This window comes from Pan troglodytes, chromosome 3 (genome assembly GCF_028858775.2).
Source record: "Pan troglodytes isolate AG18354 chromosome 3, NHGRI_mPanTro3-v2.0_pri, whole genome shotgun sequence".
NCBI lineage: Eukaryota > Metazoa > Chordata > Mammalia > Primates > Hominidae > Pan > Pan troglodytes.
Window position 1 is genome coordinate 100,867,102 of NC_072401.2, and position 17,758 is coordinate 100,884,859.

General features: G+C 37.0%; 1 protein-coding gene and 1 long non-coding RNA gene across 3 annotated transcripts in view; one reads left to right on the forward strand and one right to left on the reverse strand.

Annotated features, from left to right (window-relative positions):
• ADH7 (alcohol dehydrogenase 7 (class IV), mu or sigma polypeptide) overlaps window positions 1-17,758 on the reverse strand; it is a 23,019-nt gene continuing 5,261 nt past the window's right edge. For both annotated transcript variants that reach the window (XM_016951915.4, XM_016951914.4), the window contains exons 2-9: window positions 17,243-17,344; window positions 16,203-16,341; window positions 15,798-15,885; window positions 15,483-15,699; window positions 8,262-8,522; window positions 6,718-6,853; window positions 3,208-3,346; window positions 1-907 (exon numbers count right to left, since the gene is read on the reverse strand). In XM_016951915.4, coding sequence (XP_016807404.3) covers window positions 883-907; window positions 3,208-3,346; window positions 6,718-6,853; window positions 8,262-8,522; window positions 15,483-15,699; window positions 15,798-15,885; window positions 16,203-16,341; window positions 17,243-17,344 — 1,107 coding nt within the window. In that variant the 3' untranslated portion in view covers window positions 1-882. The remainder of the gene's footprint in view (window positions 908-3,207; window positions 3,347-6,717; window positions 6,854-8,261; window positions 8,523-15,482; window positions 15,700-15,797; window positions 15,886-16,202; window positions 16,342-17,242; window positions 17,345-17,758) is intronic.
• LOC104006143 (uncharacterized) overlaps window positions 6,700-17,758 on the forward strand; it is a 25,193-nt gene continuing 14,134 nt past the window's right edge. The window contains exon 1 of the long non-coding RNA XR_679729.5: window positions 6,700-6,773. This is a non-coding gene — a long non-coding RNA (uncharacterized LOC104006143). The remainder of the gene's footprint in view (window positions 6,774-17,758) is intronic.

Consider the following 17,758-nt stretch of genomic DNA (forward strand, 5'->3'; position numbering starts at 1 on the left):
TTTTATAAATTTTTAATTTTCTTAAGAATTTTTAACATGTTATAGATATATATAGATACATCAGTGTAGTTGTTAAAAACTAAAAACACTTTTTATTAAATGGAGTCACTACTAAGCACAGTGAATAGGGACTTAGGGACTTGCAATTCTACTGTATCAAATTGAACATTATGATAAATATGATAATATGATTCTAGCTCTATGTTTATATTCAGTATTACAAAAGGAATATTTTCTAAAATATTAATATATGCTGGCAAATAGCCTTGTGTACCCATATGATATACTTTTTCAGTTTCACCAAGTTATGTAATGATGATTCTTAATCGTTGAAAAATGTGCCCGTCCCTTAATCTTTTCTGTCTTTCTAAATCTAATCCAGTAATATGCATCATGGAATGAACTGATTTCAAAATGTAATCCAAGTTAACTCATAACAAGTGTTTAAAAAATACATTTATATTCAAATCTAAAAAATAATAGTTTCAATGTGTTAAGTGAATATTACTCTAGGAGATGCATTTACTATATCTTTATACGCTATATCTGTTTTGAGATATATATCTGCAGCAGCTGGTTAAAACTCTTAAAAATCTCCATTTCAACATAGAAATCCAAGTGTGTTTTCTTAAAAGATACAATTATAGCCTTACAAAATGTAAATAAAAAATATTAACATTGTTATTATACTAATTCCCAGGTGCTCACAAGACTTTAAATGTTTATAAAGGTTAATAATTCTTTATAAGGGTTCTATGTCTTCAACAAATCTTCTACTTATGCTTGTATTTGTGAGACAGATACATGATTTCAGATGAGGGAACTCGCAAAAGAGAAACTCCAGTTCACCATGACAACACAGACCTCCTGCCACTTTGGATCTCAAAATGTCAGGACTGTTCGAATGCTGAAATGTAAAATGAGAGTTTTTAATGACTTGTTTTCATATCTTTCAAGAAAGGATAGTTTAAACAATTGTCCTTTCTATCTGTCATAGAAACTTCAAGTAAATTCTGTTATTGGAAATCCTCTGGGCTCAAAGTCCTTAACAATTAGTTTTCTTTGTTACGCAACTCTGATAAGGGTATCTGAGCTAATTCTGAAAGCATCAGTATAATTTCTGTAGGCCAACAAGAGGGAAGTGGTTTCCAGGCTGAGGAGAAAGCATGAACAAGCCTAGGAACATGTGAACAGGAAAGGTAATCCAGTATGTTTAGATTTCTGGATGCCCAAGAGATCCTGCAAGTAGATGAGACCTACTTCCCTCACTTTATCCCAAAAGCCTGCTGCAGAGGGTGATAGAATGAATGCCAAATTCTTAACTGTTGAAACAAAATAGGTTTTAGTTCAATAATAAAGGCTTTCAAAACCATGCTAAGACATTGACATTTTGGCAAAACTTGAGCTTGGCAGCTTAGTGAAAGACTAACTGGAATGTATTTTAATACAGAAGGTGGAAAACCTATTATCTCACTACCATATCCATGTCAGAAATGATTAGACTGAATTAAAGCAATGAGCATGGGCAATGAGATGAGGGATTCTGAAGGAGAAACCAAGGGTTGCATCATCAAGGCTTAGAATTGGTTTGTATGTGGTAGGCAAGAGTGAAAAAGAAGTCAGACATGATGCTATGGCTTCTCATCTATAAAAGAGGAATGCATAATATAATGACTGAGATAAAAATTACTGGCGAAAAAATATTTCCAAGTGGGACATTCAAATAGAGCTGTGCAGGAAGTAGATGGAAATTGAAGAGTTTAGGTTTACAAATGTTAGTTTGGATGTCCCTGCTTTAAGGTGATATTTGAAGCAAAATTCCTGAAAGCAGAATTTATGTTTCTTTGGAAAACAAATAGTAATTATTTTCCAAGCAGGCCATACTAAGCTGTTAGTTTTGCTTATCTGAGTAAAGTAGTACTGAGTGGTTCTGACAGTTTTTCTTACAAAATTCCATTGTTTACTTGCTTAAAAAAATGTATGTTCATAATATGATGATCCTGTAGGCTAGACCAAATGTGGAGACAAGACACAACATTGAAAAAGCTCTCAGGTAAAAAAAAAAAAAATTAGTAAAAATTTGGATCTCTATATACAGTTCCTTTTACTAATGAAATCCAAGTCCTTGGCACATAGTGGAAGCTCAATAATTATTTATAGGCCCAATGAGTGAAAGTCATTTCATCTTGTAGACAGGCTTTTTGATTGCTGTTTGAGACCTCCATGAGGTAGATGTTGTACATAAAATTTGCATGAATTCATACTTGACCCCTATGTTGCCTCAGAAGCAACAAGAGTAGTAATCATCACACCCATGTTTACCCAAAGCTTGCCAAGCTCTGTCAGAGAAGTTTGTTATATGGTCAAAAGAGCACAAGTTTTGCAATTAGTTTATATCCTGGCACTACCCCAGGAGGTTTGGCCAGTTATTTATTTGCTTTCACAACCTTGGTCTTCATCTAAAAATGGTAAAAATAATACCTGGCTTACAGGGATCTGAATAATGCACATTTGAGAAAGCATTTTGAAAACTGTAAAATAAGGAAATTTTGTGGCCTACTTGAAATAACTAGCAGCTTTATGATTAAATAAAAATAGCCACAATGAAATCAACTAGGTAAACAAAATCCAAAAGATTTTAAAAAATTGATTAATATAGTACAATGGCATACTAAGTTGGTGATATGGTTAGATTTTGTGTCCCCACCCAAATCTCATCTTGAATTATAATCCCTATAATCCCTACATGTCAAGGGAGAGACCAGGTGGAGGTAATTGAATCATGGGGCAGTTTCCCTCATGCTGTTCTCATGATAGTGAGTGAGCTTTCACAAGATCTGATGGTTTTGTAAGGGGCTCTTCCCACTTTGCTCGACACTTCTCCTTCCTGCAGCCTGTGAAGAAGGTGCCTTGCTTCCTCTTTGCCTTCCACCATGATTATAAGTTTCCTGAAGCCCCCAGCCATGCTGAACTGTGAGTCAATTGAATCTGTTTGCTTTATAAATGACCCAGTCTCGGGCAGTTTTTTTTTTTATAGCAGTATGAAAATACACTAATGCAGTGGGTAAAGAGAAGTAATTAGCTGTATCAATCTGGCTAGATTAAATAATTAGAAATAAAATATGAAGAAAACAGGCACATTTATAAGTACTAAATTTTAAAAGTAGCCTGTGGAGAAGAGACAAGATCATCATAAGAAACAGTTACCTTTGTCCTGAATTGAGCAGCTCAAATCCTTCACTGATTTTTTTAAATGGTAAAACATGAGTTATCAACTGGTCCAGGTCAAATTTCTTTGCCAGGAACTCAGTCACTAGTTTTGGGACATCATCTCTGCTTTTCAAACCTGTAAATAAGCACACATTTTCTCTTTAGACATTACTAAATAATCCTTATCTTTTATTATGTTATATTCATTCCTTCTCTTTCCTGCACTATGACTTTCCCTGTGTTAGATCATTCCCAGCAGTGTACAAATAAGCTGTATTTGTCCCAGCATAAGAAACAAAAGTTATGCAGCCATAAAAAAGAATGAGTTCATGTCCTTTGCAGGGACATGGATGAAGCTGGAAACCATCATTCTCAGCAAACTAACACAGGAACAAAAAACCAAACACCGCACGTTCTCACTCATAAGTGGGAGTTGAACAATGAGAACACATGGACACAGGGAGGGGAATGACACATACCAGGGCCTGTCGGTGGGTGGCAGGCAAGGGGAGGGAGAGCATTAAGACAAATACCTAATGCATGCGGGGCTTAAAACCTAGATGATGGGTTGATGGGTGCAGCAAACCACCATGGCACTTGTATTCCAATGTAACGAACCTGCACGTTCTGCACATGTATCCCAGAACTTAAAGTAAAATAAAAATTAAATTAAATTAAATTAAAAAGAAACAAAGGTTAAAAAAACTCTTCTGATACCCACATCTCCTTGCAGTCACCCCATATCTTTGCTTCTATTGCAGAGAAACTTCTTTACTTTACAGAAAGAATTGTCTTCAGTTCACTGTTTCTGGATCCTGTTCCTTTCCTCTCATCCTCTCTGAGCCCACTCTGATTACGCTCTTGCCCCCAGCACTGTCCTGTAATGGCTATCATCAAGGTCATCTTTGAGCTCCATTTTGACCCAGACAGGGGTCATTTCTCAGTCCTCCTCTTATATGAACTGTTAGGTATAATTGATACTGTTGGTGGCTCCCCTTTTCTGAAACACTCTGTTCCCTTAGCTTCTAGATACTACATCGTCATCATCATTGTCACTTTCCTTGCTCACTAGTTACTTCTTCCACAGATCTTTGCTGGGTCCTCTACATCTCCCAGACCTCTAACTCCAAGGATTCCTAGGGCTTGGTCCTTGGTCCATTTCTCCTCTTTATCTACATTTACTTCTAGGGTGACCTCCTCTGGTCTTGTGGCTTTCGATATACTCCTCTTAAAATACTTAGGTTTCTATACCCATCCTAAACCTCTACCTGTACTACAGACTCATACCCAATTGCCTGCATTTTATAGACATCTTTATTCAGATATTTCACAGGTACCTGCACAAGTGTAACCTGCCCCAAACCACTCCTGGTTTCTACCACTTCCACCCTAGCCCCCAATCTATTCCTTCTATAGTCTTCCTTCTCAATAAATGATGATGGTGATATGATTCCTGTTGCTTAGGCCCCAAAATCTTGGATGCTACTCTTTTTGCCATACAATAACTATTTCGGCAAATTTTGTTGACTCTATCTTCAAAATGTATCCAAGAGCTGACTACTTCTCACCAGCCCCATCACTCCAAGCCAGCATCCTTTCCTTCCAGCATTATAATAACTTCTTCCATGGTCTCCCTGCTTGTGCCCTTTGCCCCATTTAGAGTATTCCCCATAGAGCAGCCAGAAGGAGAGTGTTAAAATGGAAGTCAGATCAGGTGACACCTCCCCCAGAAGCCTCTATGGTTTTATTTCTCTCTCAGAATAAACTCCTAAAACCTTGCAATGGCCCAAAGGCCCCATATAATTTAAGGTCCTCTGACCCCAGCTGTGACTGTTCTTCTGTCCTCACTCTGTTGTAGCCATACTGACCTTTTCCCCGTTCTTATGGTTCTTGCCAACACCCTTTTGTATTTACTACGTCTCCTTCCTGGAATATTCTTTCCCAAGATTTCTGAATATCTTATTTATGTTTTTGCTCCAATGTTACCTTATCAAGGAGGCCTTCCCTGAACTTTATAAAATAGCATTCACCTCCACCTCCACCCCAGTCTTCTGGCACTGCCCGTTACCCATCTTTTATTATTATCCTTTGCACTTGTAACCATATGGTATATTCTGCATTCATTTATTTATTGTCAGTCTCTCTATACCAAAGTGAGAGGATTCTCACACTTCCTGAGATCAGGGACTTGGTATGTTTTGTCTCTTCTCCGTTCCTAGCTCCTGGAATGGTACACTATGTACACAATGGTACCTGTACTCAGTATACACTCAACAAATATTTGCTGAATAACTGAATTTTACCTCTAATATTCCTGAATAATCTATAATCTTCCCACTTCCCACAAATAGTCAAAGCAAGGAGGTTCAACTTCTTATATCTCTTATTGTTTTGTTCTTCAAGTTTCATTTTCCCTAAAAAGCCTTCTCTATAAAACCTCATCCATACCAACTAGCCTCTTGCTTTTTTATGCCCCAAGTAATGTTGCAGAAAGAGGAAAAACTTTGTTCTCCCATGGACCAGCTTTAAATCTCAGTTCTCAACTTGAGAGCTATAGGGGCAAAAAACTTAATAGTTCCAAGTCTCAGTTTTATTATTCATTAAGTAGCTTCCTCAGAGAGTTACTGAGAAATAAAATAAACTTCAAACACATTAATGTAAAACTTTTAACATAGAATAAATGCTAAAAAACTCCTCATAATTTGTTTTATAATATCTATAGCTGTACTTATTTTTATATTCTTTCTTTTATATTTGTTTTTGTATCCTTTGCTACATTATGTACTTCTCTAAGTGAAGAACAATCATTTTCTCCTTTTTATACTCTTAACAAGTACTTGAATAGTTACTATTCTCTTATATTGTATAAAGCAGACTCTAATATTGGGAGTACCTTCAAAGCACCCAGTACAACTCTGTATGAAGGCACTAGAAAACGAGACTTTGTGAAGAGGGAAATAAAAGGACTCACTGTGTCACCTACCTTGAGCAGAGTGGCCCTGGCTCCATCTCTCCTAAAACAATATTAATTGTTGAGTGATAATCTAAGTCCTTCCAGTGTGAATCTGAACTGTTCCCATAAAATGTGACAATCCCTTTTTTTGTTGTTGTTGGTTTTGGCTTTGGGTCCAGGATTTTTGTTGGTGCTATTATGAATTGAATAAATTCACTTTAATACACATTCTTGTGTATATTAATAATAATGGATTAAATCGGAACTTCCTGTTACATAATTCATCCCTATAGAAACACTACTGGTGTCTCTCATTCAGGCCTTTGGGGAACTTGAGTTGCAGATGCTAATATTAAAAATGCGTCCACCAATATTAGTCCTACATCAAGGTGAGGAGTGGAGAATTATCTTTTGTGTTATTATGATCACAGTTCCATTTTAGATCACTTCATACTCATTCTTGGAAGAAAGGCCTGAGGAAACAGGCTTCTCCCACTTGCCAAGCACCAGAGTGAAAGCCACCACTCCCCATCCAGAGGCTTTGCTTTCCTGACCTCCAAAGACACATCCCTTCCATGTGCGTCCAGTGAAGAGCAACATCGGGTCATAGGTGAGCATCTTGGCTGATGGAGGAACTCCTACTACCACGCTGGTCCCATAGTTCATGTGGCAGGATGCCAGGGCATCAATCTGAGTTTAAAACGGAGGAGATCGTTTGCTTCCTGTGTCTCTTACAGTGTGACATAAGCTCTGAAATGACCTATGTACTATGACAAAGTCATGAAATTAAATTAAGCCACCTTGTTTTTTACTTGCTTTAAAAAAATTTCTGTGCAACTTTAGTCCTTAATTAAATTTCTATACACATTTGCCCTTTAAGGCAGAAACAGCAATCAATGTGGTCAGTGTTTGTGGCATTTTTAGTGTACCATGGACTAAAATACAAGGGAAATTCTTGTGATATTTTCATACCAATATCACCACTTCAGATAAGCCTTAGAAAGCCATTTGAACCAAACTAAATTGAATTAAGTATACCAAATCATTTAGCATAGTTTTTTTTAAGTTTAGTCTTAAAATTAAATAAAATACTAAAATGTGGGGCAAGAGAGTCCCTTTTCTTGGGAGCATTTCTGAGACTAACCTCACATTTTCTGGTCATTAACCCATCCAGTTATTAAGCAATAATTTAATACTTGCTAGATTGGAGCAACAGATGGCATTGTTTTTAGAGACCAGCCTTCATCAAGTAGCAACTGGAAATCAATAGCTCTAATAATATATCCAGTATCACATATGGCTTCATAAACTTATGACCTAGAATGCTATTTGTTGATATGAAATAAATCTAAGTGATTCACTAGGAAAGAAATATGACAGCAATGATAAATTAAGGACTATTTATTCTTAAATTACCAAAAGCATTAAGGTGAGTTAATGTGCCACTCAATCTTGAGCAAAAGTGGCTTTATTCCATTTTTCCAAGTCTCCTTACGCTATGCCAGGCTGGAGCTTTCTAGTTCCAGGAATCTCGGATCTGTTTTACAGGTCTAACTGAAGGTCTGGTGCTGTGGGCTACCATACAGGAGGCATGGTTAGAAAATTGAAGGTTCATATTCTAAGGGAATTCAGATGAGGGCAAACAAAGCTCAGATGTAAAGAGTGAGAAGGTCGATGGATCACAGATTTGGGGGAAGAGACCACAACATTTGGAATAATCCCTTTTCACCTCTCCTCAGTCACCTTCTGATGCTTACTTTGCTGACATCCAAGAGACAGAATTGCTTTCGCCAAGAAATCTACATATACAAGGAAGATCATACTTAAAACAATTATCTAGAAGGGTTGACTACCTTGCCATCTAGTCAGCTGAGAGTGGTATGATATGGTATTTAACTTTGGTCCAGTGAACCTGCTCTTAAGTGTTTGACATTTTAGGCAAAATTGCTATGTGATTATCAGTTTTTGCCTGAGTAAAACTGACTATTGCAGAGATATTTCCATTATTGACTATTAATACAGTTATAGAAAATTAAATTTACCTTGTGCATATCTAATAACTTGGGTATTTTGTGGCTTCTCAAATTTTGGGTCTTACCATGGTTTCAAGATGCCCAATAACTTCAAAGGTGTATCCCACGTTGTTGCCCGTCATTTCTGACAGCACCTCACTGATGGGTTTGGTAGAGTCCTTGGGACTGATACACTCAGTGGCACCTACAGCCATGGCCTTCTCAAATTTGTCTTTGTTGAGGTCAATCCCAATGATCCTAGATGCACCAGCTGACTTACAGCCCATGATGACTGACAGGCCAACTCCTCCCAGGCCAAAGACGACGCAAGTGGAACCAGGTTTGACCTGTGGAGAGGAATGTTAGGGGTTAGGGTCAAAAAGTGAAACCTGAAAAGGGCCTCCAGTTAAAAACACAAATCATGAGTGAACTCCCATTCACAATTGCTTCAAAGAGAATAAAATATCTAGGAATACAACTTACAAGGGATGTGAAGGACCTCTTCAAGGAGAATTACAAACCACTGCTCAAGGAAATAAGAGAGGACACCAACAAATGGAAAAATTCCATGCTCATGGATAGGAAGAATCAATATCGTGAAAATGGCCATACTGCCCAAAGTAATTTATAGATTCAATGTTATCCCTATCAAGCTACCATTTACTTTCTTCACAGAATTAGAAAAAAACTACTTTAAATTTCATCTAGAACCAAAAAAGAGCCCATATAGCCAAGACAATCCTAAGCCAAAAGAACAAAGCTGGAGGCATCATGCTACCTGACTTCAAACTATACTACAAGGCTACAGTAACAAAAACAGCATGGTACTGGTACCAAAACAGATATATAGACCAATGGAACAGAACAGAGGCCTCAGAAATAACACCACACATCTACAATCATTTGCTCTTCAACAAATCTGACAAAAACAAACAATGGGGAAAGGATTCCCTATTTAATAAATGATGCTTGGAAAACTGGCTAGCCATATGCAGAAAACTCAAACTGGACCACTTCCTTACATCTTACACAAAAATTAACTCAAGATGGATTAAACACTTAAATGTAAAACCCCAAACCATAAAAACCCTAGAAGAAAACCTAGGCAATACCATTCAGAACATAGACACGGGCAAAGACTTCATGACAAAAACACCAAAAACAATTGCAACAAAAGCCAAACTTGACAAATGGGATCTAATTAAACTAAAGAGCTTCTGCACAGCAAAAGAAACTATCATCAGAGTGAACAGGCAACTTACAGAATGGGAGGAGATTTTTGTGATCTACCCATCTGACAAAGGTCTAATATGCAGAATTTACAAGGAGCTTAAACAAATATACAAGAAAAAAAATGAAGAACCCCATCCAAAAGTGGTCACAGGATATGAACAGACACTTCTCAAAAGAAGACATTTATGTGGCAAATAAACATATGAAAAAAGCTCAACATCACTGATCATTAGAGAAATGCAAATCAAAACCACCATGAGATACCATCTCATGCTAGTCAGAATGGCGATTATTAAAAAGTCAGGAAACAATCGATGCTGGTGAGGCTATGGAGAAATAAGAACACTTTTACACTGTTGGTGAGAATATAAATTAGTTCAACCATTGTGGAAGACAGTATGGCAATTCCTCAAGGATCTAGAACCAGAAATATCATTTGACCCAGCCATCCCATTACTGGGTATACACCCAAAAGAATATAAATCATTCCACTGTAAAGACACATGCACACGTATGTTTATTGCAGCACTATTTACAATAGCAAAGACTTGGAACTAACCCAAATGGCCATCAATGAAATACTGGATAAAGAAAATGTAGTACATATACACCATGGAATATTATGTAGCCATAAAAATAAATGAGATCATGTCCTTTGCAGGGACGTGGAAGAAGCTGGAAGCCATCATTCTCAGCAAACTAACGCAAGAACAGAAAACCAAACACCACATGTTCTCACTCATAAGTGGGAGTTGAACAATGAGAACACATGGACACAGAGAGGGGAACAACACACATCAGGGCCTGTTAGGAGGTGGGGGGTGAGGGGAGGGAACTTAGAGGACGAGTCAATAGATGCAGCAAACCACCATGGCACACGTATACCTGTGTAACAAACCTGCACGTTCTGCACATATATCCCATTTTTTAATAGAAGAAATAAAAAATCATAACTCTGAGTCATTTGTAAATAAATTTAGATACAAATATAAATTTTGGAAATTTGAATCTGAAGGAGATGTGGAAGAAACAAAAATTAAATCTAGAAATTTCATTTTCAATTGTATTTCTTGATAAAGGTTTTTCTTTTAATAATGCATTAGGTCAAAGATTCTTTTTTTTTCTAATAAAATAGACCTATTTTATTTTTTTTCCTAATAAAATAGATCTATTTTATTTATTTATTATTATTATTATACTTTGTTTTAGGGTACATGTGCACAATGTGCAGGTTAGTTACATATGTATACATGTGCCATGCTGCTGTGCTGCACCCATTAACTCGTCATTTAGCATTAGGTATATCTCCTAATGCTATCCCTCCCCACTGCCCCCAGCCCACAACAGTCCCCAGAGTGGTGAGATGTTCCCCTTCCTGTGTCCATGTGTTCTCATTGTTCAATTCCTATCTATGAGTGAGAACATGCGGTGTTTGGTTTTTTGTCCTTGTGATAGTTTGCTGAGAATGATGGTTTCCAGCTTCATCCATGTCCCTACAAAGGACATGAACTCATCAATTTTTATGGCTGCATAGTATTCCATGGTGTATATGTGCCACATTTTCTTAATCCAGTCTATCATTGTTGGACATTTGGATTGGTTCCAAGTCTTTGCTATTGTGAATAGTGCCACAATACACATACGAGTGCATGTGTCTTTATAGCAGCATGATTTATAATCTTTTGGTTATATATCCAGTAATGGGATGGCTGGGTCAAATGGTATTTCTAATTCTAGATCCCTGAGGAATCGCCACACTGACTTCCACAATGGTTGAACTAGTTTACAGTCCCACCAACAGTGTAAAAGTGTTCCTATTTCTCCAAATCCTCTCCAGCATCTGTTGTTTCCTGACTTTTTGATGATCACCATTCTAACTGGTGTGAGATGGTATCTTATTGTGGTTTTGATTTGCATTTCTCTGATGGCCAGTGATGATGAGCATTTTTTCAAGTGTTTTTTGGCTGCATAAATGTCTTCTTTTGAGAAGTGTCTGTTCATGTCCTTTGCCCACTTTTTGATGGGGTTGTTTTTTTTTTCTTGTAAATTTGTTGGAGTTCATTGTAGATTCTGGATATTAGCCCTTTGTCAGATGAGTAGGTTGCAAAAATTTTCTCCCATTTTGTAGGTTGTCTGTTCACTCTGATGGTAGTTTATTTTGCTGTGCAGAAGCTCTTTAGTTTAATTAGATCCCATTTGTCAATTTTGTCTATTGTTGCCATTGCTTTTGGTGTTTTAGACATGAAGTCCTTGCCCATGCCTATGTCCTGAATGGTAATGCCTAGGTTTTCTTCTAGGGTTTTTATGGTTTTAGGTCTAACATTGAAGTCTTTAATCCATCTTGAATTAATTTTTGTATAAGGGGTAGGGAAGGGATCCAGTTTCAGCTTTCTACATATGGCTAGCCAGTTTTCCCAGCACCATTTATTAAATAGGGAATCCTTTCCCCATTGCTTGTTTTTCTCAGGTTTGTCAAAGATCAGATAGTTGTAGATATGTGGGGTTATTTCTGAGGGCTCTGATCTGTTCCATTGATCTATATCTCTGTTTTAGTACCAGTACCATGCTGTTTTGGTTACTGTAGCCTTGTAGTATAGTTTGAAGTCACGTAGCATGATGCCTCAAGCTTTGTTCTTTTGGCTTAGGATTGACTTGGTGATGCGGGCTCTTTTTTGGTTCCATATGAACTTTAAAGTAGTTTTTTCCAATTCTGTGAAGAAAGGCATTGGTAGCTTGATGGGGATGGCATTGAATCTATAAATTACTTTGGGCAGTATGGCCATTTTCACGATATTGATTCTTCCTACCCATGAGCATGGAATATTCTTCCATTTCTTTGTATCCTCTTTTATTTCCTTGAGCAGTGGTTTGTAGTTCTCCTTGAAGAGGACCTTCACATCCCTTGTAAGTTGGATTCCTAGGTATTTCATTCTCTTTGAAGCAATTGTGAATGGGAGCTCACTCAAGATTTGGCTCTCTGTTATTGGTGTGTAAGAATGCTTGTGATTTTTGTACATTGATTTTGTATCCTGAGACTTTGCTGAAGTTGCTTATCAGCTTAAGGAGATTTTGGGCTGAGACAATGGGGTTTTCTAGATATACAATCATGTCATCTGCAAACAGGGACAATTTGACTTCCTCATTTCCTAATTGAATACCCTTTATTTCCTTCTCCTGCCCAATTGCCCTGGCCAGAACTTCCAACACTATGTTGAATAGGAGTGGTGAGAGAGGGCATCCCTGTCTTGTGCCAGTTTTCAAAGGGAATGCTTCCAGTTTTTGCCCATTCAGTATGACATTGGCTGTGGATTTGTCATAGATAGCACCAGGCCTGCCCTAAAAGAGCTCCTGAAGGAAGAACTAAACATGGAAAGGAACAACTGGTAACAGCTGCTGCAAAGTCATGCCAAAATGTAAAGACCGTCGAGACTAGGAAGAAACTGCATCAACTAATGAGCAAAATAACCAGCTAACATCATAATGACAGGATCAAATTCACACATAACAATATTAACTTTAAATGTAAATGGATTAAATGCTCCAATTAAAAGACACAGACTGGCAAATTGGATAAAGAGTTGAGACCCATCAGTGTGCTGTATTCAGGAAACCCATCTCATGTGCAGAGACACACATAGGCTCAAAATAAAAGGATAGAGGAAGATCTACCAAGCAAATGGAAAACAAAAAAAGGCAGGGGTTGCAATCCTAGTCTCTGATAAAACAGACTTTAAACCAACAAAGATCAAAAGAGGCAAAGAAGGCCATTACATAATGGTAAAGGGATCAATTCAACAAGAAGAGCTAACTAGCCTAAATATATATGCACCCAATACAGGAACACCCAGATTCATAAAGCAAGTCCTGAGTGACCTACAAAGAGACTTAGACTCTCACACAATAATAATGGGATACTTTAACACCCCACTGTCAACATTAGACAGATCAACGAGACAGAAAGTTAACAAGGATATCCAGGAATTGAACTCAGCTCTGCACCAAGTGGACCTAATAGACATCTACAGAACTCTCCACCCCAAATCAACAGAATATACATTTTTTCAGCACCACACCACACCTATTACAAAATTGACCACATAGTTGGAAGTAAAGCTCTCCTCAACAAATGTAAAGGAACACAAATTATAACAAACTGTCTCTCAGACCACAGTGCAATCAAACTAGAACTCAGGATTAAGAAACTCACTCAAAACTGCTCAACTACATGGAAACTGAACAACCTGCTCCTGAATGACTACTGGGTACATAACGAAATGAAGGCAGAAATAAAGATGTTCTTTGAAACCAATGAGAACAAAGACACAACATACCAGAATCTCTGGGACACATTCAAAGCAGTGTATAGAGGGAAATTTATAGCACTAAATGCCCACAAGAGAAAGCAGGAAAGATCCAAAATTGACACCCTAACATCACAACTAAAAGAACTAGAAAAGCAAGAGCAAACACATTCAAAAGCTAGCAGAAGGCAAGAAATAACTAAAATCAGAGCACAACTGAAGGAAATAGAGACACAAAAAACCCTTCAAAAAATTAATGAATCCTGGAGCTGGTTTTTTGAAAGGATCAACAAAATTGATAGACTGCTAGCAAGACTAAGAAAGAAAAAAAGAGAGGAGAATCAAATAGATGCAATAAAAAATGATAAAGGGGATATCACCACCGATCCCACAGAAATACAAACTACCATCAGAGAATACTACAAACACCTCTATGCAAATAAACTAGAAAATCTAGAAGAAATGGAAAATTCCTCGACACATACACTCTCCCAAGACTAAACCAGGAAGAAGTTGAATCTCTGAATAGACCAATAACAGGATCTGAAATTGCGGCAATAATCAATAGCTTACCAACCAAAAAGAGTCCAGGACCAGATGGATTCACAGCCGAATTCTACCAGAGGTACAAGGAGGAACTGGTACCATTCCTTCTGAAACTATTCCAATCAATTGAAAAACAGGGAATCCTTCCTAACTCATTTTATGAGGACAACATCATCCTAATACCAAAGCCTGGCAGAGACACAACAAAAAAAGATAATTTTAGACCAATATCCTTGATGAACATTGATGCAAAAATCCTCAATAAAATACTGGCAAACCAAATCCGACAGCACATCAAAAAGCTTATCCACCATGATCAAATGGGCTTCATCCCTGGGATGCAAGGCTGGTTCAATATACGCAAATCAATAAATGTAATCCGCATATAAACAGAACCAAAGACAAAAACCACATGATTATCTCAATAGATGCAGAAAAGGCCTTTGACAAAATTCAACAACGACCTTCATGCTAAAAACTCTCAATAAACTAGGTATTGATGGGATGTATCTCAAAATAATAAGAGGTCAAAGATTCTTAATTCCTTGAACTCCAATTTACTTGTGAAATTTCATGTGATTAATTTAAAATTCCAGGGATCCTATCTAACATCACAGCTGATGGAAAAATGTATACTGAGAAATCAGTTTTGGTGAACAGTAACAGCATTACTGATAATAGGCAACAAACACTACTGTATTTTATTTCTGATATGCATTATAGGTGGTAATCAAAATGATTAATGACTTTATTGCTCTTTATATTATCTATAACAGGTGATCTGACAAAATTGTACTTTTTTCTGAGAAGTTGGTAATGTACTTACTATTCTATTTTGTAGTTATACAATAAATCTTACTTAGCTGACAAGAAACTAGGAGTAAAAGCTCTGACAAAAAGCCTCTGCTGTAACTAAAATACTGAGATCGTTCTATCTTAACAAACTTAACATATGGGGAAGGGGTATATTTTAAAGATGGAGAAATGATGCAGTTTGCAAATATAGTCAATAAATATTCTCAAGTGTAAAAAAAAGAAATAAAATTTCTAATCTGAATTTTTTATTTTTCTTTTAGTTGATTTGGCATTGTGTTGCTTGGCAGCCTGAATATGCAATACATTCTTTTAAATGTTTTGTTTTTTTTTTCCAAAACCCTTCAAGATTCCAAGGAAATCATTTAAGAAAAGGAAAGAAGAACAAATAAACTAGCCTACCCTGTTTCTTACCTTGCCAGTTTTAACAGCAGCCCCATATCCAGTGGAAAACCCACAGCCAATTAAACAGACTTTCTCAGGAGGAGCTGCATCATCAATCTTAGCAACAGAAGATTCATCCACCACTGTGTACTCAGTAAATGTACTGGTGTTCATGAAGTGGTGGACTGGTTTGCCCTTGCATGTAAATCTGGTGGTGCCATCAGCCAGTACTCCACGACCAGTAATACTATTTGATACATCAAATACACGTATTAATTAATTCAATTCAAAAATTAGCATAGGAAAAATGTAAATAACATTAAAGTAAAAATGACTGAAACCTACTCGCTCCTAATGCAAAGGTTGCCATCTGGGTTGCGACAAGCATTGCATTCTCTACATTGTGGCAGAAAGAGAGGGATGACTTTGTCACCTACAGGAAAAAAATCATGATATAAGATGCTGTTCATTAATGGTAAAATATGAAATTAACAAATGTGAATTGAGCCCATATTATAGGTAAAACTTTTAAAAATATATTCTAAGGTTTATAAACACCGTAAGGTTTGCCTTCTAAAGGTTGAGGTTTTGCCAAATTAAACATTACTCAGTAAAATCCATTCTTGTATCCTTTTAATTCCCTGAATTGTGTTAAGGATCCCTCTAATAATTCCTAGTGTGTGCTATTTCCTTTGATAGGCTAATCAAAGCCTAATTATTTCAAACTTGTGGTTTGACACCTGCATATACCTGGTTTCACTGTAGTCACTCCTTCTCCAATGCTCTCTACAATCCCAGTTGCCTCATGTCCCACAATCACTGGAAACTTGGACACCATTGTTCCTTTTATCACATGGTCATCTGTGCGACAGATTCCTGTGGCCAAAATCTGTGTTCAAAGACAAAAACATTGCACCAATCAACAAACTGATCATTTCACTGTTGGGAGAATATTTAACTTCTTGAAGAAATTATAATTGTTTAATCAATATCTTTGCCTAATATAACAACATTTATTCTTAGACTATTCTGAGCCAAAAATCAACCATCAGACAAGATCCCTCTCTGATGGAACTTATAATATTGCTCCCTTATACCCTAGGTTGAATCTTGGTGCCTGTCGGTAGTAAATTGGTGCTCTTGTGAGGGAACCAGAATACAGATGTTACCATGTGATGGCCCCAAAGTAGATTTTTATAGCTAGGCCCTTATTGGGCTCTCTTAACAAAGAACAGAGGAAATGGCATGCAAGAAGGTAAGCAAAGAGCAAAATCTTCCTGCTACTGTTGTGCTCAGGTAACAGTAAGAGGGTCAAAGAAAGATTGGTAGCAATGCCTACTCAACAACTGGTGTCCAAAGCCAAGGTTAAGCTCTGTCCAAAGAAAGGGAGGAAAATGTTCCACGAAGTTGTCATTTCTCCAGGCACAAGTGAGTTCCTCATTCTTTGCAAAAAGTAACCTCAAAACAATCTGACTCCCAGAAGATTTTAAAAGAAGTCTTTAGCTATGATTATTAACCATTTTTAATTAGACACTATATGAATAAAAATTCAACAAATCAAAGGTATAATAAAGCATGTTAGCACTGTTGTTTTTTCAAAGGATAATGAACTCATTAATTTCACATCGAGTACAACCAGATCCTTAACAATATACAAGAGCCAGTAAAGGAATTAATACTCCAAACATGGGAAGCATCTCCTTATTTAAGAATCCAGCCTCACAACAGTGCTATATTCAATATAAGTTTGATAATGCTTTTGGCTTAAGTTCTCTAGGGCTCACGCTTACCTTAATGCGAACTTCTTTAGTCTTTGGTGGGGCAACTTCTATTTCCTCAATGGAGAAGGGTTGCTTCTGCTCCCAAAGCACAGCTGCTTTGCATTTAATAACCTAAGAAATAGGCAAGTGTTATAATGGGTCCGAATTATGCCTTTAAATACAGACTCCCTGAATAGTATAAATATGAACAGAAGAGCATATATAATATTCTAAGTTTTCCAGAATGATTTTCATCAAACACTAGTATTATAAGCCTTATAAATCATCTTGTGTGTGCCTTTGCTTAAGGTATGAGAAATGCAGCCCAGAGTGACTAAATGGTGGATCCATGGTCACCTAGCACATGACATGCAGAGCTGGACTAGACCTGAGGTACTTTTCCCAACTTATTGATTTTTGTTTGCTGTTCACATAATACCCCCACCCAAAAATAGGTTATTTTGTTACAATTTCAAATCTAATAGATTAACAAAATTGTCCTCTGTGTATCGCTTATTCACAAGAGACAAATTTATAAAACAGAAA